This window comes from Diadema setosum, chromosome 19 (genome assembly GCF_964275005.1).
Source record: "Diadema setosum chromosome 19, eeDiaSeto1, whole genome shotgun sequence".
NCBI classification, from domain to species: domain Eukaryota; kingdom Metazoa; phylum Echinodermata; class Echinoidea; order Diadematoida; family Diadematidae; genus Diadema; species Diadema setosum.
In genome coordinates this window covers 28,509,974-28,536,876 of record NC_092703.1, presented here as the reverse complement: position 1 = coordinate 28,536,876, position 26,903 = coordinate 28,509,974, and the positions used below count along the sequence as shown (strand labels likewise).

Genomic DNA, 26,903 nt, shown 5'->3' with positions numbered 1-26,903 from the left:
TTCAAAAGCCCAATGATCACCAATCTCCTCGCTGTGGCACGATGTGTTAGTGCTCTGATCATGGAGTTATCAGTGCTTAAAAGATGGACGGTGGTTCGAATCCTAGGCTGGGTTTTGCTGACCATCTTGTTTCCATTTTTGCTCTTAATTTGTAAAGTATAATAAGTTTGTAACGGTTTATTCCGTCAGGCTTATAGAGAGTAATAAAGTCAAAGACTTGATAGTTATTCTCTATCCAAGTCACCAAGACAAATAAATGCCTTTCCCATCCTGGGAAAAAAAAATATCGCTTGCCGGACGCGCTCCCCAGTGAAAAAGAAGAGGAAGAAAAAAAAGCTATTGCGTGTATCAACAGACTTTCGATAAATGTTGATAAAACTTTTCTCAATGAAAATCAAGATGTGACTACGGTTACATTGGTATGAGCCATAGAAATGGCATAGTTTCCCCAAACTTTAACCAAGTGTTTGTTTGTTTGTTTCGCGTGATCTTCTGTTGTTGCATGCTTTTGTAATCTCTCGGTCAACTGGTATGGCTTAATGGCTCATATTAAAGTATAATGTAACTAATTTCGGGTTCGATGATTGGAACGGGTCCTCGCCTTCCATTGTAAGGGCAATTGATTGCCATAGCGGCAAATATTCACTGCGGCAGTTTTTTGTTCTTTTAGGTGCCTTGCAAACTCATTAAAATACTTATAGGACTGACAGATGAATGATATCAAAACAATTTAGGTCCCTATTCAAGCCACATTGACCTCCTGTCTGACAGAGATGGCGAAGACATTGACAAAATTAGTGTTAATGACACATACAAATAATTGTCATAGCATGTGACTGAACATCAGTACTTTAATGTAGCAGGAAGAAAAGACAGAGCTGATTGGTGCTTAATTGCAAAAAAATAGACTTTAACATCTACATTAGATGTAGATGTAGCGGAGCTACGAATTCTTTGGTAGATGCCTTATTACAACGCCTTGCGGTAGACATCCTTGAAACAACACAATGTGCCGTCTTTTCCAGTGTCGTTTTTAACTGACAGCTGATTTTGATCAAAGGCTTGCCCGTCACTGGACGTAAGACAAAGTTAGGTCGTATCTTGTAACAGAAATCTAGGTTAAAAGATAAAAACGAAAAAAAAAAGTATTAATGTCAAACACAAATTAAAAGTGTCTGAAGCCCTTGATCCATCACCAAATGTTAACAATAAATTAACTGAGATGACGATTGGTTTGTCGTCTTCTCTGACATATATTATATCTGGAATGTATTTTGGTATATCAACACCTAAGATGCTACTCTGGGTAAAGAAGACTATGTTATCATCATCATAATTGTATACATTCCATATGTGAAGAGTTTGGTCCAAAATGGTTGAGCGCCATTTTGAAGCAATTCAAAATAAGTCCAGCATCAATAAGAGCGAAATATATTCTTTCCAGTGCCACCTCACTTCTTACACATCAGCTGGGCCTATCCCAGTTCCCTGTATGTCTTCAGTCCACCTCTTTTCTCCTTTCTCTCCCAGTTATTCTGACAGCCAGCGTATTCTCTCTTTAAACATCCTTGACTCCACTTTGACCCTCCATTCCTCTAATCAACGTTAAACTTTATTGACAGAGTATCGTGTTTTTATTGTTAACGATTTATTATGCTCGTCATGTGCTCTCAGAGTTATTGAAGCAATTAGACAAAGCCCAGGTGTGGCCGATACTGCCACGATCAAGGGTTTGAGTCAAAATCAAATGAGCGTGAACTGATATTAACTCGTTCACTCCCAGTTGAAAAGACATTAGTTTGACGAATGAAAAAACACAAGGAGAATTATAAGATATTACGTTAGTAATAGCCTGTTGACTGATGTAAAACTTTCACAATATTTAGTCCAAAATTTACAGAATTGATATTTAAAACTAAAGCGTACCGAACTAGCGTTTAGTACTAAAACGCTTAAAGAGTAAAGAACAAGCAAACAATGAAATAGTTGTGGCGGAATTTTGAAAGCCATTTACACATGATTGATATACTGCACACTTTCGCATCTAATTATAAGCTATGGAAAAAATGTGGCCAGTCCTTCAATCAAAGAGTTTGGCACATCATCGTCGATTCCTTACCGGATGCCCAACTTTCATTTTGAGTTGACACACAGCAGGGCGATATGGAAAACGACAAGATATCAAGACTGGCAGCGCTGACTCGTTGCGGTTATACCCGTAGGGGAACAATACTGTGTTCAAGATGTCGAAATGAAAAAAAAAAATCAAATCCTGACAGCGCTGTACAACTTGTCAATTACTCCCTGTCAAAGGCGTCATGTGTCACGAAAGGTCAGAGCCGTGTCAGAAATCAGGTCATCAAAATGAGCGACAGTCGATGACCATCAGGAAAATAATTCACCAGTCCGATATGGTTTCTCGGCATGTCGATCCACTTGAGATGCGTCCTATCGTGCAGCTGCAATGGTCCTAAATCATGGAGTTACAGCATATGAAGCAGCTATGGTCCTATCAAACGCAGTCGATCGAGAATCATAACCTCCCGTGTGTTGAAAATATGAAAGACACTCCCCCATCAATTTTCCCTCTCTGTTGTTGTTAGTGTTTTTTTTTTTACATGGTAGTATAGAGTCTATTCTTATCCTATGGATATTCGGATGGGGTGAGTATTAAAGTTTTTTTTTTTACATGGTAGTATAGAGTCTATTCTTATCCTATGGATATTCGGATGGGGTGAGTATTAAAGTATGGGGAAAAACGAAAACGCCTTCCTCACACCGGGGTGTCACGCTCATAAACCGAGCCACCTGGGTCCGTACGAATTAATCGACCGTTCTGGTTTAATCACGGATGTTGAACAGAATAAGCAGAATCTTGGTGGCGGATAAAGAGAAGGGATAGATGATAGATGAAATATGAAAGGCAGCAATAAGTGAGGTTAACGTGTTTTCCAGAAATGAATTTCACAGTTCTGTGACTTTGGAGAGGGTTAGGCCCTTTCGTCCTTATGTTCCATAAACCTAATTGGTGCTTCTCTTTTCGATTATATTTAAATTATCATAATCAATGCATCCAGTTTTTATTGAATATTAGGAGAATAATACTTGCTATATTCGCAACAGTATTTGCACTCTTTGCAGAAGGCCGTTATCTGTTTGCCTGAAAATGAAAACAGTTTTTTTTAATCTCTTTGTTATCTCCGTCTTAGAATAATTAATCTCGTCATATCTCATCTAAACAAATGTAAAACCGAAATGATTCAACGAATGACAACATCAAGATAGTAGAGATTACTAAATGACCAAGTTGTAATATTGCAAATGACGCGGACACATTTACACACATAACATACACAACACATGCACACACACACATAAACATCATTATTGAAACGACTTTGCTAGAAAACACAAATTTTATCACATCGAGCCATATAAATGGCGTCACATTTCTCATTCCTTCTAATTTGCAAATAAGGCTGACAAGCTGGGTTATTTCAGAGAAATTGAATATTTACGCCAAGTATCGATTAAGAATAGCTGTGAAGTCCTTAAAAAAAGAGTAACATCTAAATTACCTCTTTCAGTAAGTTCAGAGTAAACAATTAGTATGGCCTATGTCCCTGTGAAGAAAGGGAGGGGGAATATTGGAGTAATTTGCTTTAGTGACCACACAGTCTTATCATCCAATAGTTTGCTTTCCATAAACCATTTTGAGAGTGTACGATGTTACTCGCGTCGGTTCACTGGGCGTGTTTCCGTTGTGAACACAATTATCTTGTCCCGGATGGCCCTCTACACCTGTGTTACCTTTGGGTCGGTGCATCACTCGGCCCGGTTTTATTAAAGACGGAAGCCTCTAACACCCCGTCTGGGGGCAATGCGAGAATCCAATAATTGATGCTGCTATACCTGTCTACCAGCTGGATGCGAAGTGCCGCGTAATTGGCAGCGGGCGTCCTCTTCTGGGACGGGGAAGGAGGTGTGAACGCGTAAGTGCACGAGTTGTCGTGTTTCGCGAGATTTCGAAGTATCTGAACTATAGCATTAAAGTACATTCTGTTAAACAAGTTTAAGGGAAATTCCGAACCGGTGTAGGGTTTAGCCTGATAAGAAATGACATAGTTGTATACTCACAAAAGTGGAAAATTTGATCAAAATCAGAGACAACTTAAAGAGATATAAAATTGTATATGTTTCGCAAATTTTTGCAAAATATATCTCGAACAGTTGATGTGATTATGCAAATGAGTGATCAGATGATGTCATTACTTCAAAAGTTTTAATCGATCGTATTAGAAAAGAAAAAAAAAACACACAAAACAAAATAAAACAAATAATAAGTATTTATATTATCAAAGAGTAAAGTATTATACATATCCTGGCTGAATAAGTTCAAAAGGATCAGTCAGATATAATGGGATTAGATACTGGGGAAGGGGGCCTGGGGCTCCCTACTCAACTTGTCATCGTTGTTATCAAATTTGCATTAACAGAAAAAAACAAAACAAAACAAAACAAAACAAAACAAAACAAAACAAAACAAAACAAAACAAAACAAAACAAAACAAAACAAAACAAAACAAAACAAAACAAAACAAAACAAAACAAACAAGCAGAAGAGCCCTCCCTGTTTCATTTCTTCACATAAATACATATTGTTATTGTCATCAGTCGTCATTTGTCGTTCTTAGTGCATCACTCAGCATACGAACAGGCATCGAACGCGGATGCATGCTATCCTTTCGCGCCCGGTATGAAGTGACCCATTTTATCGTCAACAAACCCGTGGTGAGGAGAAAGTAAAAAGATCCGTAACGCATCAGTGACGGATGGCTTTGCGCGTGTTGTGTGCGTCATCTCGCCATTACGATACATACACGCGTCTGTTCCGCTTCGTCACGGAGGGGAAGAGCACGCTGCGACTCGACGAAAGAAAAGCGAAGCCTAAACTTGCGGCGACCCACCCTGGAGCAATACGGGACCACGTGACTACATCGGGTAAGCGCAATGGATACGATGATACCATGTACAAGTATTTCAGTACAACGATTTGATGATGACGCCATTTGCATGGAAAGGCATTAGGGTCTCTACTTATGACTCAGAGTTCGCATTGATAAAAAAACAATAATACTTTTAACCGGTTATCATCCGATGTTAGGTCAGAGCTCGGAGGAGGTCATTTTGTCAAGGTTTCTGGGCTGGTACAAGGGGGTTGCCGAGAAGCGGGGGATATTAGGGGTGGGGCGTCAGCAATTCATACTTGTATTGGATTTCACATGGTTTCATTTTTCTACCTGTGTCTCTCTCGTTTTTAATTACCAGCTATGAATCCTCACTTTTCCCCAATGATATCTTTTGCATATCATAATAATTGTTATCGTGTTTACACTCCCTATACTTTAAGAGCGACAAACAAAAGGGTGCTATTTGATATGCTCTTATTGTGAAAACAAGTGAAATAAGAGGAAATCGATATCGCTGAAAGACACGAGTAGCTCATTTCGCTGGTTCACAAAGTTTGCAACCCTATATATGATCATTGGGAGCTGCAGATGGTATATCGGCGTCAGAATATTACACCCGGTGCAATGCTTGGCTCTCATGATATCAGAGGTTATAGCCAAAACGATTGTGACATGAAAACATTCCCAATCTTATTCTCATTCTCTCCCTCCCTCTCATTTGTTTCTCTCATTCTCTCTCTCTATATATATATTTCTCTTTCTCTTTCCCTCTCTTTAATGTAATCCCTCGTTCCATAATAAATGCCAAATTTGATAAGTAATGAACATGATGATGACATCTACATGACCTCAAAATGATTGCTACCGGATATACCATCCGTGCACATGATATCATATAGCTTTGTTAAATTAGTACATTGTTTTGGTAATAAAAATAAAATCATACAGGAAGACTGCTTTGACATGAAGGTTATGAACGACAAAACGTGAAGGTATTAACATCGACAGCAATTAAGTCTGCGATCACCATTTGCAACCTAGCTGTATGCAATGTATATGGGATATTCAATTGTCGTCTTGGTGTCGAGGGGGTTAAAGCGACGCAGGGTTGTCGAACGGAAACGCACACAAATTAATCGTTGGCATGCTGGCAGCTTCCATTTTGGCATCTTGTAAGACATGTGAAATTATTTGTTGATAGTCATAACTCGAAATAATGAGATGATGACGATTGCATTTGATAATCAATTCTTTTTATCATTATCATTCATTTCATCAACATATTTCCTGAAAATCTTTATAGTAAACGAGAATTTGGTTACGACTTTCACTTTGATTAAGTGTCAAAATTGAAGGTTGATTTGTCCATGACTGTCTCTGTTAACTCTATTATACTGCATGATGCTCATTGCAGGTTAGTGATGGTAAATCACGGTGTTTTCTGCGTTTTTAAGGGAAAAATGTTACCATGAGCAAAACGCAATTCAATTACCACAACAAGACGAAACACAAAGAAATTTGCATTATATTGTACATGATGAATTATCTGGTGAGACCGCCCCTTGAAATTCGCCCTGCCAGCTCGATCAGCAAGTATTTTATCGCAGCAGGTGTACAGAGAATCCCGTCATAATGAGCAGAGACACAGTCAAAATCCACTTAAAAATAGCATTAGCCTCCCCATATCATAAGGACTTTTGCGTTAGCGTTGATAATGCGTTTTAGATTTCGAGACATAAACATGTACGTAAGTACCATTCGACAAACAGAACAGATAAAATGTATTCACACACACACAAAAAAAACACACCAAATAAACACATACGCACATTAATTGATATGCAGTATGCCCTCCCAACCGGAAAGTACGCAGTGTCCCATATAGTGTGTTCACATAGTGTATTCATATAGTAAAATATGTGAAAACGCTCGAATTTAACAGTGTGAAGATGATTTCACACTGTGGTGTGGTTTTCACAGTGTTCACATAGTAATGCTTTGTTTCACACCACTGTGAATATTGATGATTCACATTGTGTTCACACTGTTAAAACGCTCGAGTTTAACAGTGTGAAGAGATTTCAAACTGTATTCACAATGTGTTCACAATGGGTTCACTCTGTGTTTCTCACACTGTGGGACAGTGTCCTTTCCAGCAGGGCTATACAGTCTATAATATATATAAACATAAATATGCAGGTAAATAACTTGAATGCAAAAACTGTAAACGTCATTTTCAAATTTGTTTAAGTGAAGTCGTCATCATACCCCGTTCCCACTGCCGATCAGATCAACTCGATCAAGCGAGATCAATCTCACCCATTTTTACCAGAGCAATCCCGACCAAATGCTCGATCGTCCTTCAACACGATCCCTTCCCGACCGCTATTCGATCTTTTACGATCCACATCCGACCATTCTCGACATCTCCACAATCTCTCCTCGACAACCACACAGATCTCTGCTCGAACATCCCGATCTACACACAATCAATACACGATCGCTACACGGTCAATACTCGATTTTTACTAGACTTCTTAGACCAGCTTGACATGACTCGATCTGTGTAAATCTAGCATCGAACGGGTCGGCAGTGATCGAGTGAAAGAAGAATTGGTTATTCGTTTGGTTATATGAGACAACTCAGTATTTATACCTGCATTCGGCGTGGCCCAAAAGAGTGCTATAAAACTGACAACATGTATTAATTGCAAAAGCATAAATGAACGAAAGAAATCATTATCTTAAGTATAGGTTTTACTGGTCAATTTCGCACTATTGTCAGTCCATTTGATAAAAGGTTCATTCAATTCAGAGAAAATCCTCATCACCGCACATTCTGTCATTTAAAATTGCAAGTTCGTTCAATTTAGTATTCCGATCGATGAGATTTGCACATTTGCCTTTCGAATTCGTGAAACGGGCATTCAAATTGGCACGTGCTCTTCAGTCATTCAAATTCGCCTGCACTGGTGAAAGGGGGTATTTCAGTCATTCAATTTCGCGTATGGGCAGTCAAATTCCTAACATGTTCATTGAAATTAACGTCATGTTATTTCATTTTTGAAAAGGTGATAACATTTAAACGCGCATTTCTATGTGACTTATTGTTTCATCCACGCACTGTTAAACAGTAAAAATATTGTATTTTTGACCATGTTATATAACTCGAGTTTGCTGTTCTGTAACGCCCCTTTTCTTTCATACATGACATTCAGGCCTACATGTACCAATACTCTAGTTTATCTTCTTACAGTCATGACGGCACAATATAGATACAGACGTATTTCTCAAGGGGATAGAAAAAGAATTATAGGAATATTTGATGATCATAACCTTGACTTCCTACAACTGGCCGACACACGGAATAAAGCGCTCAAAGGCGAGATAAGTTGTGGCCATGCACATGTTGCATCTTCGGACTTGAAGAGTCACTAAGCACATTAAAGAAAAAAAAAATGTTGCCAAAATCTTTGAAATGAGTACAAAAATATGAAATGTAATGACGCTTGGAAAACAATACCTATGTTAAGAAAATGAAGAAAGAAGCAAACCATAAACATGCGTGCTAAATTGACTGCAAAAGATGTTAAATTGATTGCCAAAAAATGAATTGGAATGAACGAGAGCCGCATGTCCGTGATCACGTGACTATATCATTCTAAACTGAATGAACGAATAACCAAATGGTGCTTGTTTTACGAATTTCAACATGTCATCTATGGTATATTTTGCTATATTGAATGCAGCAATTAGGAATTGGACTGACAAAAGTGCGAAATTGGCCGAGAAAACCTATAGTTGATAGAAGAACACTTCCTATTTTGAAACCACAATCATCAATTCTCGTGCAGGCGTTTCGATTCTAATAGTCATTTCTCCTGAAAAAAAAAAACAATGACAAAGACTGATCACTACTGTTTGTGAGCCACTCAAAAAGGTACAAAAAATGCATTCGGTTGTATTCATTCATTCTATCCGTTTTCAGTAGCTAATTTTGACGCTTTCGCTATCAGTTTTTACGGCTTCACTATCGCTCAGTCAAGTAGGATATCAGTGCCCAAAGTTACAGATTTTGTAAATCACAAATTTCCATGGAGATCAAAGCGCCTGCACGAAGATTGATTATCATTGTGTCAAATAAAATTTGAGGTGTTCTTTCTATTGAATAATGTAACGATTTCATTCAGTCGCTCATATCTTTTTAAATAAGAGACAGTTTTGTAGCACTCTGTCTGCCAGGACACCATGTATAATATAGGTTTCCCGCCCAATTTCTTCAGATTTGCATTCGAATTAATGACAAGGCGTTCAAATTTAAGGAATTTTTGTCACTGCTCTACTCTCACGGTTCATTTTAACTCTTTTAGTATTCAGTTTCATTTCATGTCATTCCTTTTAGATTTTATTTCATTTAATTTAGAGAGACATTCATTCAATTTAATGGCACAAAGCTGGCATTCAATTTCGCGCCAGCTGGATAGACGTTCAAATTCGCACCAAATACCAGTTTCAATTTCATTTGTGCGCACACAACTTCGATCATTGAACTTTCAAATTCAATCAGCATAACCTAATCCTGTCATTCTATGCAATTCCTACGAATATTCTTACGTTGATGAATGACAAATTCATCAACGTTCAGTGTTATCATTTCAATTTCGACATCTCGTTTTCATTTTTTGTTTGAATTCGGCTAGTTTCACATTATATACCAATCAAAGTGGATATCACATTATTTTACAGAACGGTTAAACTCTGACTTTGCTTACATAATGAGAGATCACAATCCCATGAAAACATCGATATGTCAAGTGTGATTACAGTCGTATTACAGATTTTGTTTTCAGTCACGTTAAGGTTTGAAATGTGCGTGAGATACACTGCATTGGGATATTCTTTTCATTCATATAATTATTCATAATTTCGATGTTCAGAGTCTCAGTCTCTTCAGTCGTTGATCTGTTAACGTGCCAGATACCTTGGCATGTACGTCTGAGAGTGGTTGTACCTGGGTTATTCAAACAGATGGAGAATTTACAAAGAACATGAGCAGCAACGAAAAGCGCTGCCCAGATGCTGTAAATATTTGCCTATTCGTTAATTTGAATTCCTTAATGTTCATTGCAGCTGTGCTGGTGTGAATTTGAATGCGCTTCATGTGCATTTTTAATTTGAACGCGCTGTTTACACGTTTATGTGACTGAGGAAATTAAACTGAATAAACTAGCATACTTTGCTTTTTGAATGTTGATCTCGGTGATCATTCAAATTCGCTCGAAAAGGAATGCTCGCATCATTAAATCGAATGCAAATCTGATGAAATTAGGCGGGAAAACCTATATAATAGGTTCGTTCATATGCATTCGATATTTGCAGTGGATGTGAAAAATAGCAAATCTAAGTTTGATGTCTCATTAAAAAAAAAAAAAAACAAAAAAAAAAAACACCGCCACGTTTCGTAAGTGCATTACAAATAGGTGGGCTGAAATTAATTTGGTCTAAAATGAAACATAGGCCTACATGCCCATAAATGCACCATTATATAGAGGTGAAAAAAAAAAAACCTGACTGTACTACAACCCTAATGAGTCGTGTTATCTTTGTCATGATTGTTCTCATTATTAAAGAATAAAAAAGTGAATGAAAAATATGTATATATTCATTGATAAAGTATAGGCCCAAGAGTGTGTAAAGAAAATACATGTATCATATTGATTTCTAAATTCATGAAGTGTGCTGATATGTGGAACAGATTACATTATTATGAAAATGAAACAATATAACATTTTACACTGGCAAAACATGATGAAAATCTTGGTTGTTTATTTTTTTGTCAACTCATCCTAGCCAATCGATATCAAGGTGGACTTCAAGCAATGCACATACAACTCTCAATAAAAAAAGCCTTATTAAGTGAAGAAAAAGTGTAACATCTACATAAATAAAAGTAAAGTAAGTCACTGAGCATTTATGAATCTACGTTACAACTACTGTTTTAACACGTCAGCGGAAGAAATAGATTTTATATCAACGTAACCAACTTCAAATTTGAAACAGACAAGCTGGCAAAAGAATTCAAGGAACATTTCTCAGTTTACAAGTAAAGTAAATAAGCTAGAAAATTTCCTTTCACGTAACAGTCATATTGCCACAATACCGAATTTTTCTCAGTTTAAGTTGTGTTTCCTTTCTTTCTTCTGGTTTTTTGTCTGGAGAGTCTAATTCTGCCATGTGTGCTGTTTAAGGTTTGTTGTCTTTTCTCTCTTCTTGGCCCTTTTCTTTTCTTCAATGGGCCAGGAGTGGCTGAAGATACTGACGACATTTAACTTTTCAACGTGACCAAGGACTGCATATATTTTTTTCTTAATACCTGAACAATAAATGAGTGCTAAGAAAGTACGTCTGCACCTGCTGCAAACACTGTCAAAAAGTGCTCGGTATTTGATCGAGTGCCGGTCGAAGCATGATCGAATTTAGTCGAGTATCAATCGATAGCAGTCCTGTATCGGTCGTGTAGCGGTCGAGTTATTCATGAAACTGATGAATCCTGGATCGAGATGATCTGAAATCAATCGTGTAGCATTCGAGTATAACTCGAGATGATCGGGAACTGAGCTCGGGGAAAAATCCGTCCCGACCACACTAGATTTCCGTACGACCGATTCCCGATCAGCTCGATCTCTTCTCGATCACTACCCGAGCTGTTGGTGTTCGGGCTTCCTACTCGAATATTTTGGACATGTCCAAAATTATCGTGAAGGAAGCAGGAGCGATGCCGATCAAGGTAGATCGACCCCGAATACCAATGCCGAGCGAGCCCGACCAGGCTAAAAAAGCTTGATCGGGATTGATCGAGTTGATCTGATCGGCAGTGGGAACGTACCATCAAACACAGAAAAATGAATTCGATCAATAAAATTGCACTCATACATACGTATACATATATCCATAATTGTAAGGATAGTTTCACGCAAGTGTATATCAACATCATTTTCATCTGTTGGGGAAAAGTCCTTTCCTTATTAGGAAAGTTAGCAATCTTGATTGTACCAGTAGACATACCACAACGAGATATATTTGCCTATAAAATATTTCGTCGGGCGAGCATTCTTTATACCGCCTCATCTGAAGAGAATGCGGGATACCAACAAGAAAAAAGACATAAGTATCTACATCAGGTTTGCTTACGGATGAGAGAGGGGGAGAGAGTGCGAGGGAGGGAGAGAGAAAAATCTTTTTCGCTGCGTCCAAATAAGGTCGCGACGCGTGTACCGGAATACGCGTCACAAAGCGCCGTCAATCATCAGCGAAAAGATACGAAGTCAAACATGCTATCACGAAATCGTTTTGTGCCGATTTCATATAGATGTCCTCAGCACAAAGCAAGACTGCTCGTGTATAGAAAACATACCAACTATTCCAGGCATGTGGTGTTTGTGTAGCTGTGTTTCCGACAGCAAATGTTATGGTGTAGAGACATATAAAAGCTGCGAATTGTTATAGGGTTGTTCTCTGGGTTTTCTCTGGTGCTTTTTTTTTTCAGACTAGGAGTGAAACAAAGAATCTCGCCTTGCTTTTTGACTGAAAGAGACTGTTCTGAAAGATGAGAGCAAGAGACGATATTTTTTTTTCAGTTCTTTTTAAAGCTTTACATCAAAAAGTCGACCGACAGTCTGCTCGCCACTACTTTTGCATGCATTTCCTTATTTGTCTGTCACTTTTTTTTTCTTTTAATTTTGCTTTTGTCTAAATTTCCGGATTACATTTGTTCAACTCTCTTTTTTTTCATAGCATTTCATTGCATCGATCTCAAAGTTGTCCATCAAGCAAAGGTGTTTGCTCAATATGAAATGGCACCATGATAATATATGAAGTTGCTACCTATACTTTTTTTTTCTTTTATCAAACTTTCGGCCTGTTATGGGCTTCATCAGGATCTACCAAGAGAACACATGGTGCCAAGTATCTTCGATAGTAGCTATAAATGGAAGATATCTCTTTGATTGCAGATAAGTATCTCGCTCAGTCCCAAGTAAGGCTAGGACAATCAAGGAGGTACCACCACAGGCTCGCCTAGTACCTCCTTGGGACAACTATGTGTTCCAAACTTTCCTTTGCAGATCCTCCCTTTACAAAGGAAGGTCCAAGGAAAGTAGACGGCAACGCACTCTCCAGGCGTGGTTGCTCTGTTTGGCGGCGTGAGCTCATGCATCCACCGCGCAGGACTATCCCCTCTCTTCTTTTTTGTTTCTCGTCCCCCTCCCCCTGTACACCTTACTCCCAATGTCTGTCGTACTTCGTGCTAACTTTTTCGCCAGCTTTAAAGTGAGCTTTCCCCAGTCTCGATAATTACCCCTCATGGATCCAAAACGAGCTGCCCCTGCATCCATCATGGTGTCGCTTCCACAGAAGAGATAATTGGCTCACTTCACGCCGCATTGCCTCAACTTTCTCCGTGATTCCCTCTTACTCTTGTTGTCGTTGTTGCTGACGTTGTTGCTGCTTGACTGCCCCCTACGACATTTATGGCAAGAGGTATCCTCTCAATTTATCCTCCTTAATCTATAACGAGAGACTCTTGTAGCCCAAAGGAGCATCCAACCCTCATTATTTAAGGAGCGTGGCGTTTTTACAAAGTGTGGGCCATTCATCTTTCGGGAAGAGCAAACTTCCACGAAACTTGGAATTGGCTTCTTATGGTCATGTTCCACGCGTGCTTTGGTTGTGTCAGTGCATGTGGCGGCATTCTTGTGATTTTTTCACCATCTTCTTAAGACAAGACATATCGCCAACAGGCAGTCGTAGGACATTTTTTTTTCTGCATCACTAATAGCTTATTATTAATCAGGAGTATACTGCAGAGCAAATCATTTCAAGATTCAAGATTCAAATTTATTTTCACATCCATCAAATAAACAAAGAAAATAATACTATGTATATGCACAGGATATTAATTGTAATAATTGCAGAATGCGATTTAACTAAGTACATATGAAAATGAGTAGCAGATGAACAAAAAACCCCATAATTGTATCTTTTTTAATATATACATTAAGCATAAATACAAGTTTACTAAGGATGGGGATGGAAATGGAGGGTCCCACTAAGAAGCAAAGCTTGTACGATATGGGACCCTCATGAAATACACAAGACAGCAATATAAAACAAAATAAACGAACCAATGTCGACTGACATGAAATTATGAAATGGTACGAATGTGTATGGGGACTGTAATATAGTAAACATCTGGCAAACTTATATGGTTAGGATGATGAAGATACAAGCACGTATATCCAGCAGTACGGTATTCAATGTCACGCCACTGCGTCATCATTCATTGTAGTATTATAAAATTTGATATCCGACCCTCAACTATACTCCCTCTTTCTCATATTTCATTCTCATCACTTTTTCAAGTCTTATCATCAATATTGTAGTCATATCGCTCTCGTTACCCTCCACTGGTCTATCTTAGTCCTCACGTGAGTTCATTTTCTAGAGTCAAAGAGTAAAACCCATCTATACCCTGTCCTCCCCTCTCTGCCCCTCCTCTCGCCCCCTCTCATTCTCTCTCACCCTCTCTCTTTCTCTGTCTGTCTGTCTGTCTGTCTGTTTGTATGTCTGTCTTTCTATCTATATGTCTGTCGATTTATGTATGTACCGTGTATGTTTTAATCTATCCATCCATCCATATCAATCATATCTTTATCTGTATCTATTTGTCATTCTATATCTATCTATATAGCTATCTCTATTTCTATCTATCTATCTATCTATCTATCTATCTATCTATCTATCTATCTATCTATCTGTCTATCTCTTTCATCCCCTTCCCATCGTCTGTCCCTCTCTTTCCTTCGCCAATGTCTCTGACGCGTCATCCGTGAACGATGATTCAACTCCGCGGCGGAAATATCGGTATCCATGAAATCGCCTGCGGGAAACATCAGGGTATGACATGGATTGCGTGGCATCTAAATGTCTCATCCATTCAGACCTCCGTTTGAGCGGCTATCCAGATGTCTTCGCGCTTTAATTTTGGCCCTACTAAACAAATCTTTGACCCTGAAGGGAAGACAGTCATGAACACTAGGTCACTTACGACCCCACTATATACAACGACACTGGGTAGCTTTCACTTTTGTAATCCCCATTTATTCTCATACAATCACAAGCAGACACAAAAGACACACAGAAATATATAGTGCAGAGAGAGAGAGAGAGAGAGAGAGAAATAAAGAGGGATCATAGATAGATAGATAGATAGATAGATAGATAGATAGATAGATAGATAGACTGATATTGACTGATCAACTTTGACATTTTCCAAGAACCGTAGAAATTGAGACGTGTCTTACTTTTTCCCTTCCAATGACAATCAATGGCAAACATTATCAATAATATCAATTTCCCTTACGGCCTGATATTGAATAAGATTTTTGTCCTAAATAAGATTCACCACCCCCCCCCCCCCCAAGACTAACCACTCATTATGCCTTTCGGGGCATCATCGTATGTAGAGGATCAGCGGTCCCTGCTTCATGTTATCTCAAATCAGTTTGTACACAGAGCATTTGATACCCATGCAGTGTGCACGCTATTTCAATGTGCTGAATGTTATGTCTACATTGGATATGAACTGTCTGCCTATACGCATAGCTTGATGTGGCTCCCGGCTTCTTCACAGAAGGGGTTGGGCTATAGGTTGCGGAGTGCGTGATGTCATAGATGGCTTCTCCTTCTCTCTCTCCCTCCCTCTCTCCCTCTCCCCCCTCTCTCTCTCTCTCTCTTAAGTTTATACTACACTAATATCTCAGTGTTATTTGGGCCCCCATCTACAAGCACTTCTTCTCGTGCGGTTACAGCACTACCAAGTTCACCTCTTCATTCTTTGTTTTAATAATACTTTGTGCATAACTGCGTATTTTCGTATGTCTTCTTTAATCGTACTGAAATGATGGGTAATGAATTGGATTGTATTGAATTGCTAAATGAGAGTGTAATTTGAAGAAAATCAATGTCTGTGTGGTTTGAATGATTGCTGTAGTTAAGCAAACCGAGGAAGGAAGTTCAGTATTTGTTAAGCCACTCGTGAACACATTAAGATATTTACTGAAAAAAGGAATTAATGGAAAAAAAAACCCAAGAGGAAAAAACCACGTACGTACGCATGTGGCGAGATGGACATCGTTATGTTCAGGAAAGCATATTGATAGTTTCAATTCCGCAAAGAAAATTGATGTTACATTCCTTCTGTCTCTGTCTACAAAATGTATCGATGAGGTTTCTTGATTTATGACACCTCAATAATGTCTCTTTCAATATCACTGTAGAACGAAAATGATATTGTTTTCTTCAAGGCGTACCAGAACATCTGGACAGACTTCAAAGGAGAAATTTCTTTTCTAGGAGAAATTTACAGCTGTCTGTTCCGCCATAGCACAGCAGTGATAAAACTCCAAAACAAAGCATCAGTGATGAAATAATGATTTAATTTTGGAAGAAAAAAAGGTGAGGCGGTATAACATTTGTTATATTCTACTTTTATGTACGGCTCTCGTTGCCGCTCATTAAAACTTCTATGATGGACTTTTTCCCCTTTTCGTTGGTGAGCATTAAGTCACCAAGCTCCTCAAACGTTTCCGTCTGGAGGCCGACTATTCATGAGTCTGGTCGATTAATTCAACTATGACACATGAATGCCACCTCACCTGCAAAATACATTACGGGGGAAACGACGGCTGAACTTCTGAGCCCCCGGTAAGAAACGAGTTGCCATGGCAACTGAATGTTCAAGCCCGAATAATGTTAAGCATGTCTACAAATACCCGTTGATTATGTGCACTGGTCTGCTGGTGAGCTGGCTCTCGGCAGTACAATATCAGTACAATGTATATTCGGCGGCTTGCTCATCTTTCTATTCCTCTTCCTCAGTAGACAGACAGATAGACAAACGGACACACACACACATACACATTCCTCTCTTTTCACTCTCTCTCCCTCTGTCTTTCTCTCTTTCTGGCTATCTCTCATATATTTTTCTACATCTGTGTCTTTCTTCTGCTTCGGCTCCTCCTCTTTCTTCTTCTTCTTCTTCTTTTTCCTCCTCCTCCTCCTCTTCTTCTTCATCATCTTCTACTTCCTCTTCATCTTCTCCTTAATTCTTCTCCTACTCCTTCATTTTCTTCTTTTTCTTCTTCTTCTCCTTAATTCTTCTTCTTCCTCCTCCTCCTCTTCTCCTTCGTCGTCATCATCATCATCATCATCATCACCACCATCATCATCACCATCATCTTTTCTTCATATTTTCTGTCTCCCTGTCTTTATGCAATGGTATTTCTCTCTCTCTGACTTCTGTCTATCTATCTCCTTCTCTGTTCCCCATCCCCCCTCTCTCTTCTCTTTCTATATCTATGTCTGCTACTCTGCCTCCCCCTACCCCCCCCTTCTCCGTTTGCCTCAAAGCCGCTAAAATAGAAGGTACAGTGGAATTACTACATGGCATACTGTGGATCGATGCGATTAGGCAGACGACTTGTCTGTCTAGACAAAATGAGTCGGAGATTGACGAAATATAGTTGAATAATGCATATAATATGTCGCATGTACTCGTGTGTGGATATTATTATCATATCATGTGCGTGTGTTTATATTCAACTGTCGCCGTTTGTGCATCGGTCTTTTTCCTCCTTTTTTCTCTTTTATAAGGGACTCTAAAATATGTGATAGTGGCTTTTTAGTAGTTCCGTACACGCTCATGCACACGCATAAAAAAGAAATACGTTCTGTCGAACTACACAGACACATTGAATTGTTCATTCTCCCCGGTTCATATGCATTATACCTATATATACCTCCCAGACTATGGCCTTTGCGTAGTCAGATGGTAGCATGTTCGCTTATTTTTATACAGTTGGTGCTTTGTATAGATCATTTTATGCATTATTGTGTCCAAAACTTGCATGTGTTCAGTTTGTGTCTGATCATATGTGAGAAACGTGGATATAAATTATATTCTTAAACGAGAGGAAAAGAAAATCACACGTTGTTTATTCGTAGTATGTATACTTTATTTTCGATTCCGCTGCACGCTATCTGTTGTTCTTTATCATCTCATACTGCTCAGGATCGAAAAAAAAAATCACTGTGCTGTCGGCCCTCTTGTATGCAGCACTACAAAAGGTGATTAAGAAAACAGCACACACACACACACAAAGAAAGAATTTACCGGCAGAATATGCCTTTATTTCAAAAAGAAGTGTGTGTACTACCCGGTAATTCAAAAGTACTTTCGATCTGTTTTTGTGCATGTACATTTTGGTCGCAGCCATAGCCCACCGCTCTTACTTATAATGTTGGTATCGATGTGTAGTGTTCGTTTTGTGCCGTTGGGGAGGGGTGTGTTGTCTTTCGCAGTCTGCACGCGACTTGGGTGTTGTGTCTGGGACAATGCAGATGAGCGTGTCCTATTAAATGTTCCATGCATTGTTTCACTTATACGTCGCGTCAGTTCAGCACGTGTCAGCTATCTGCCTATGTATCTGATATCCAATCGCAATACCTAATTGCGTGAACAATTTGTTTCAAATGTTTGCTTTGGCATATCCTCAATGACACATGATCATAGCAATTATAATATTGGCACCTTGGTTGTTTGTTTGTTTGTTTGTTTTTGCACAAATTACTTACATATAGGCCTATTTACTATACTATTCATCGTAACTTTTGCACGAGGTAGAAAAAAAGCCCCTCTGTTTAATATTTGAGCCCATTCTTGGTCACAAACAATTAATTATTCAGTGCGGTTGCAAAATTGATCCTTAAATTGGCAACATATTTTAAAGACTACAGTTCATACTGTTCTCTCATATTGGCAAATCTTTCTTTTGATTCTATGCAGACTTGATGGATTTATTTGGTCCCATCTTGTCTTTCTCCATTATATGATTCACGCATAAGATTTCAGAGTTGCCAATTTAATGAGACATTAAAATCTAATGATCCTTCTTCAGCAGAATGACATTCCGACTTGCTGGGTTCAACTGTGGTGAGACAACACCATTCTTTCTGAGAACCCCATGCTGAGGGTGCCTTTAATCTTGAGACACTCTTTACTGCCAAGAAATTATTATTATTTTTCCCAATTCTTTCTTTTTATATACCTGTATTCACATACGCCTTCCATCGGCTGTTCTGCCATTGCAAACATTAGCTTGCGAACAAATAAAATGTCAACAACTACAACAGATGGTATCACGCCAGCAAAAACATTATTGGATTCACGCATCAGATTTCAGAGTTGCCAATTTAATGAGTGCATAATGATCCTTCTGCAGCAGAATAACATTCCGACTTGCTGGGTTCAATTGTCGTGAGACAACACCATTCTTTCTGACTACTGTCTGAGAACCCAATGTTGACGTTGCTTTTAATCTTGAAACACTCTTTACTACTAAGAAATTATGATTATTTTTCCCAATTCTTTCTTTTTATTTACCTGCATTTACATACGCCCTCCATCGGCTGTTCTGCCATTGCAAACACTTGCGAACAAATAAAATGCCAATAACTACAGCAGATGCTATCACGCCAGCAAAAACACGCTGCGATAAACATAAAAGAGGAGAGCGCCTGATACAAAGGAATATATTCATTGTAACAAAGAATGATCAAGGCGAAGGAAAACTTACCCGGTTAACTAAAGCAACGTACTTCTCCTTTGTTTCTAAAGGCACATCTCAAAAAAAGGACTTGTTATCGAAAGCCAACGCCGGTGTCCTTTCATAAGTTTTATCAAGTTTTTGTCACTCCTCATCTATAACGGAAAATCGTCTTTTTAAAGACATTTACGTCCTTCTTCTGTTAATGATTGTAAAAGGTCAACAAGGATATGTGTAGAAGTAACGGCCGTAGAGTAATGTAATTGTATAAAGAAAGGGCCCCATCCAAGTCAAGCTCTGCTTTCGTATGATGGCGAAGGAATCTTTTTCATATATTTTTGCTATAGATTGCTCATACGCAGCCATTATGGCGTGTTGAATAATATGGCTCGAGGTACTGTGTTTACAGGTCACTAAAAGTAATCATAATCTAAAATGTTGGTCCTATAACAAGATGAACCATTGCCAGTTTATCGAGACGTGGTGTGCGTTGCAATAGCAACGAAACTCGGCCGACGCATGGAACACGACACGAAAATGCCAATGGCGAATACCATAACACACAGACACACACACAAACATACATAAAATACGGGGGGGGGGGGGGGGGGGTGCTAAAATATTATTATTGGTATGACCAGTGAAGTGTCTACGTGCATGCAGGTAGGCTTTAGGACTTCTTTTGCTCCTAACGCCAATGGTAAAATGATATTACAGTTACTGTCGCTATGCTGCAACAACGAATGCATTGCTGTATCCATCCACTTACAGGCCTACTCTCGACATCTCAAGTATTGAGTCCCCCCCCCCCCCCCCACCCCATCCTCTCTGGTTAACGTCTGTCTCAAGAACTGTAGGAATTTTATATCGACTGAAAAACTTCATTTCTCAAAATTCCCTGACTATTCTATATAATGCATTGATCTTACCACATATCACATACTGCAATATCGTTTGGGGAAACTGTGGCTCAACTAAAATTAATCCAATTCTTACCCTCCAAAAACGTGCTGTACGTGTGATTACCAATTCCCGTTACTTATCCCCATCCAATCCCCTATTTCGTCAACTAAAAACATTGAAAATTGAGGATCTTCACACTTTTCAAACTGCTGTTTTTATGTATAAATATACATTTAATTGTCTTCCAAACTTTTTTGATGGTTTCTTCACTCCAAATTCCACCGTTCATTCATATCCAACACGTCAGTCGTCCGATTACCATCTCGAAAACCCCAGAATCATTTTAGCTCAAAAATCATTAAAACATAATGGACCAGATATTTGGAATTCTTTACCCCCTAATTTAAAACAATGTACGTCGTTGAACATTTTCAAACGAGAACTAAAAAAACACCCTCATAATCCTGTATACTTCTGACATTTAAATATTCATACCACCTGGTCAACAAACACCCTAAACAATTAGTTCACGGCCATAACTGAAGTAACATTCACCTCATCACACTGATACACAAAATAACACTCAACGTACAAACCAAGATTCATCCCAACACAATGCACACCGCACTGCACCGCACGTCCTTCACACAATACTTCCCACTCAGTGAGTGGCAAGATTTTCTTTATGTATCTCTTTATTGTGCCCTTCGCACAATTACCCCCCACTCAGTGAGTGGCAAGATTTTCTTTATGTATCTCTTTACCTGTGGCCATCTTCCTCATCAAGCTTAGCTTATGATGATGGTCCCCTGCATTTCATTTTTATCATTTCCTATTGCTTCCTTTCATATATGATATTCGTTCTTGAAAAAAAGAAAATGTATGTAAGATCCAAACGTTACGAATATTAGCTGTGTAAATGACTATGTAAGTATTTTGTTGATTTGTTGATTTGTATTGATTTTGAAATGCAGAAATAAAAACTGAACTGAACCCTTTCTCGACCATCAATTCAAAATGCTCCTGATTTTGCGCACAACACGTCGGCAGCGGTATACACTGAGATCACAATCCGATTCTCTTTCTACTTTTGGATGGCAATAAAGCACTGGTTCAGACTGTAAAGTAATATCGTATGAAATCACTCACCATGCGCAGTGATAGAATAAAGCTGCCGTGGCAGTGTTATGCGACAGTTGTGAAACGACTCCCCGCTGAAGTCATTAGCATTTGAATTTAGAAGAGTAGATATACATAGCAAGCCAATGTTGATGGGTTATGAATCAAACTTTATTAATTTTATCTCATCTCATTTCGTTTATGTGGTTAAAATGTCGCTTTCTCAAAATGATATCCACTATGTGTCCCTTCTGACACTGCAAAGTATATACCAGGGATCTATACATCGTTGTATATTCATGGATATTCCATCGTTGCATATTGAGGGATATAATCTATCGTATATAATATTCGCGGGGGAAAGAAAAGATGGATGGGTCTTGGTGTGCAGAAACTTGATAAAGAAACTAACCATATTGCTAACGTACCTACATGTAGTTTTGTGCACACAACTGGAAACTTACACGGGAGTGACGTTTCAGTCATGTGACCAAAAGGGCTCTTTTTACGTCACCATCGGACGCAATTCATACGGCTTGCTGGTCAATGACTCTTCATGTAAATCTCTTGCTATATTTGCTCAGAAATTTGCACGAACACTGGCTAATCCTTAGCTTAGAATTCATCGACTTCAGTTACAGCAATTGACATGATTAATCTACGTACGGAAATTCTTTTAAATAGCATTTTGCACTCACACATCGCGTGGGAGAGTCTCTCCACCAATAGGGAGATAGAACAATATGTAGAAAGTCATTGTTTCAGCCACAGAGTCCTTCAAAATAGATATCGAGTTTCCCGGGATATTAGTAGGAACTACGATGATAAGAGCTACGATATAATAATTATTCTGTGTATAATACAAACAGTTTACGTCGACTATCACTACACAGTTATATCAATGATTTTGTTGTCGACGCCGTTTGTGTGTCAGATTACATTATAAGGACGCTTTTTGAATGGTATACTCAGGTAAACTGACTCCTCGGTATATTACATTAGAGTTAAACACGTACACACACACACACACATACACACACACACACACACACACACACACACACACACACGTATTGAATGGGCATAAATAATTTGAGGAGGAAGATTGGAAAAGGGTTGAACTAAAATATTCAATGACGTTTTCCCATCTTCGTCATCTTACAGTGTGAACTCCGTTGGTACCTCGCGACGGCTACTTCCAGTACCTTGAGATGTGCTGTGACGTCACATACGTATATCACCTCTGTGTGTTCTTCAACATTTTACCATGTATATAATCGATTATACTGAGTATCGTTAACCCGTTCCGTACGGGAACTTGGTGATCTGTGTATTAAGTCTATGGGGATTTCAAAATTCAGTGTCAGTTGTCTTCTCTATCGCTTGTAGGACCGACTTGATTTTTCTCACAGGAAGGATTATGTACTATAACGCAATATCCTTCGCAAATTATCTCGCTCATGGTAGTCATCACATGAAATAATCTTTGTTTTGAGAAGATTTGCAAACCAGCCAGGGACGTTTTTCATGGGAATAAATCGTGGAGATTAATTACAAGGAGAACTCACGATCACGTGGCATTGGTCAGCCATCTTTCGGAGGCCGTAGTGTGTAAGCTAATGGCTGTAAGTCTACCGTTATTTTTTGCCATATTGATTCAACGGTTTGTTTGTTTGTTTGTTTGTTCATTTTCCATCTGAGAAGATGGCTGGATAGCCCATATTCAGCTACGTTAAGCTGGTATTCCATGGGGTCCAGTTGGATGTGAGGTTACATCAATAATAAGCACAAATGCCTTCAAAACAGCTCTACAAAAAAACGGTCACATATCAGCATCTTTTTTTGAAATTCTCATCGTTACGCGAGTTTGTCCGTGATATCAAACATTTTTATTCAATGAAGAGACAGTTTCTCTCTTACAAAAACAGTCATTATGATCAATCATTACAACTCTACAGTAACTCAAATACGATGGATATGCTTTTGATTCATTAAGAGAGAGAGAGAGAGAGAGAGAGAGAGAGAGAGAGAGCGAGAGAGAGGGAAAGAGAGAGAGAGAGAGAAAGGGGGCAGAGGGAGAGACGAACTTTACAGAAGATATTTATGCAACCCTACTAGACATGCTAGATGCTAGAGCTCCACAGGGATCTGGATCTGGATCTGGATTTGGATCTGTTAGTCTGAAAAGCTCAGGTTGAGCATCATTTAGAACGTGACTGTGAATGGAGTGCCGCTAAGTCCAAATGCAAGTGCTTTTGTAGAGCTGTTTTGAAGGCATTTGTGCTTATTATTGATGTAAGCTCTTTATTAATTATTGATTAATTCCACTCTCTTGCCATTTGGGGAAAATATGAGAATAGGTGAGATTGAGCGTTGGATCGTAGAATAACCAGTTGATCGGGTTTCGTTTACCTGCTTCTAGTTCTTGTCTGGTAGGATGGAGTTTTGTAGACTCAAAAAAAGCATTAATATCGAAGTCCATGGAAAGGGATGTGAAGGAATGTGAAGTCGTCATGACATTTGCTTCTATGATTGTGATAGATATATTTTTTTTTTCTTGAAGACGCCTGGAAATTTCTTCTTAATCCGTGTCCGACTTCAGTGAAAATTTCTCTGTTCCGTTATAAAGGGCTTATACCCTCTGTATCAAATTGAACTGAAACAAGGAGAAAATATTTTCTTTAATCCTGTGCTTTGAGTGCCGGTTGGCACAGAAAACCCCATAGCGTTGTATACACAGCCGAAAGTTTCTGGCACAGTTAGGATTAAGCGAGTCTTCTTGCGAGCTATACAGGTTCTAACCCCACCCATCCATTTTTTTTTTTAATGGAAATAATAATAACAGCATACAAAAGTACGTGTGAAATGTTAAGGAGTTTGACCTTTCTCCATGACATTGCACAAATTTCTGACAATGCATTTATTCAGGTATTATAGTACAACGTAATGATTTCAGACGCCCGACGAATCCAATAGACATGTGACCAATGTTTGCTGAAGCATCATCATTGTGACGTCAGAGTGTGGAACACGACATGGACATCGGACGCGTCCTCAAGCGGGTCACTTTAACATTACACACTATTATTAAATGGTGGCCATGTCTCGCCAGTGGAAGACCGGTATTAAAGAGACGCGCTATCGCGAAGAAAATCGCAACCTCACCTCCAGGTGAGTCAGAGAGTTTACAAACACGTGACACCAAGGTGCGATCCAGACAATCAACAAATCATACACCACTGTCAACATTGACATCAACTTAATCCTTTCATAAACATCGTCGACCATGCTGCGTTTGCATTCGATGCGTGGATTCTTCAACGAACCTTTCGCTCATGAGGGATTGTCATGTCTCCTCAATACCTAAACAGTTACTATGTGTGTACGTTGAGTGATACACAATAATATTCTTGATACATTGAATCTATTTGAGTATCAACAGCTCTTGAGCAGACATTATAGGGAATTGGTCCACCAAAAATACCGCCCTAAAAATGGCGTGGAGCCTGGTGGAGTCATTCGGTCCACGATCGCAGAGCTGCCAACGTTCCCTGAAGCACTTTTGCACATCATTTTCCGCCTATGGATAAAGAATTCTCTTGATGAAGGAATTCCAGTACAACCAATAACAATCAAAGTGAGTTCCCTGAAACTTAAGTCAGACCAATAAGTGGAAGAGAAAAGATTCTCGACATTCTGAGCTTAAATATAATGATCGAGTCAAACTATAGGTATTTTTGTTAAGGGTCACTTAAAGGGGATGGCTAGTACCTGATCAGTGGGAATCAGTGGGAATGCTGGGGGATGATTGTTCCAATCCTTGTGGGATCATTTAAGAGTACATTATTCGTCAACAGCCCGTTAACGCCCCCCCCCCCCCGTCACTGTACAGGCATGCTAACCTGGAAACATTGAATTGCGCATAACTTGAATATGAGACCATTCTGAAGCAAATAATTTTCACACAACAATAGATATATAATGTATTCTTATATGAATCCCACAAGGATTTGAACAATCATCCCCCAGCATTCCCACTGTTTCCCACTGATCAGGTACTACCCATCCCCTTTAAATCGGGTTAATTGCGTTTGATCAGGATATTTAATCAAACACTAGATATTCTTTTTTTTTTCCTGAATATGCTTCCTTTGCATTTTTAAGCTAGCTCTTCCCTGAACTTATTTCCCCTATAACCTCTCAAAAATCCCGGTGAAATGATAGAAATCTCTTTTCTGCTTTGCTTCTTCCCTATCCAAACACGGAAGAAACATGCAAATAAGAGTCGTAATTTGATACATTTGTGGCGTCGGATTCATGCTCCGAGGGACTTACCAACTGAAAAAGACAAACAAACAGTACTTGTGTTCAAGGAAGAATACTCTTCAAATTTGTGTTGCATTTTATTTATTTTAATGCATTTACAATGAAAATGATTTCGTAGATTCTGTCTGTGTTTGAAGTTGTTTGTGTGCGTAACATTATACAATTGTATTAGTATTAAGTTAACTTATAACATTACCATATTCAGTGTTTTCTTGATCAATATTGCCTTATACAGCTATATATAAAGGTGAACAACCTGACGCCACAATATAAGCTTTAATATACTCTTCCTGTTCATACTCTTTACAATTTATCGTTAGGTCATTACACAAACAGAAAGCAAACCTCTAAGAAATTGATGACGGCTTTGAGGAAAAGAAGACAAAAATATTATCTCAAAACTACCATGTGTGTGTAGCTGCAGACAATTACCAACCACAATCAAGATTGATGATAATGGAGAGTAATGAAGACGCCATTTCAACAATCCTATTGATCAGAAAGAAGAATCTGCTCTAAAAAACGATTTCTAGAGCCTGATATCCTGCTTGGAAGCAGGATGGTGACGGCTGAGAAATACACAATCGTGTATCAAAGTTTCATGAATGAGTGTTCATCTTTACTGAAGCGTTTTAAAGTTCATATCGGATGAATGATCACTGCACATGCGCCTCACTTCAGAACTGACAAAGCGACAAATTCAATCATGGCAACAACGGGGGAAAACAATCCGGTAGAACAAAAATAATGCTCAAATCTACTCACCATTATGTCACTACCTCGTAATCAATTTGCTGAGAAGGAAGAAGAAATCGGTAGACTGACGATCGATGCAACTTTGTCTCAGGATGCCGTGATTCAGTGATTCAATTTTGGCCCGAGAGATAAAAAAATCCCAGCTCGATCCAATAGAGTAAAAATG

General features: G+C 38.8%; 1 protein-coding gene across 1 annotated transcript in view; it reads right to left on the bottom strand.

Annotated features, from left to right (window-relative positions):
- Window positions 1-26,903, bottom strand: part of LOC140242630 (tubulin alpha-3 chain-like) — a 38,899-nt gene extending 11,996 nt beyond the window's left edge. The window contains exon 1 of the mRNA XM_072322383.1: window positions 26,747-26,903. Within this exon, the coding sequence (XP_072178484.1) occupies window positions 26,747-26,749 (3 nt within the window). The 5' untranslated portion in view covers window positions 26,750-26,903. The remainder of the gene's footprint in view (window positions 1-26,746) is intronic.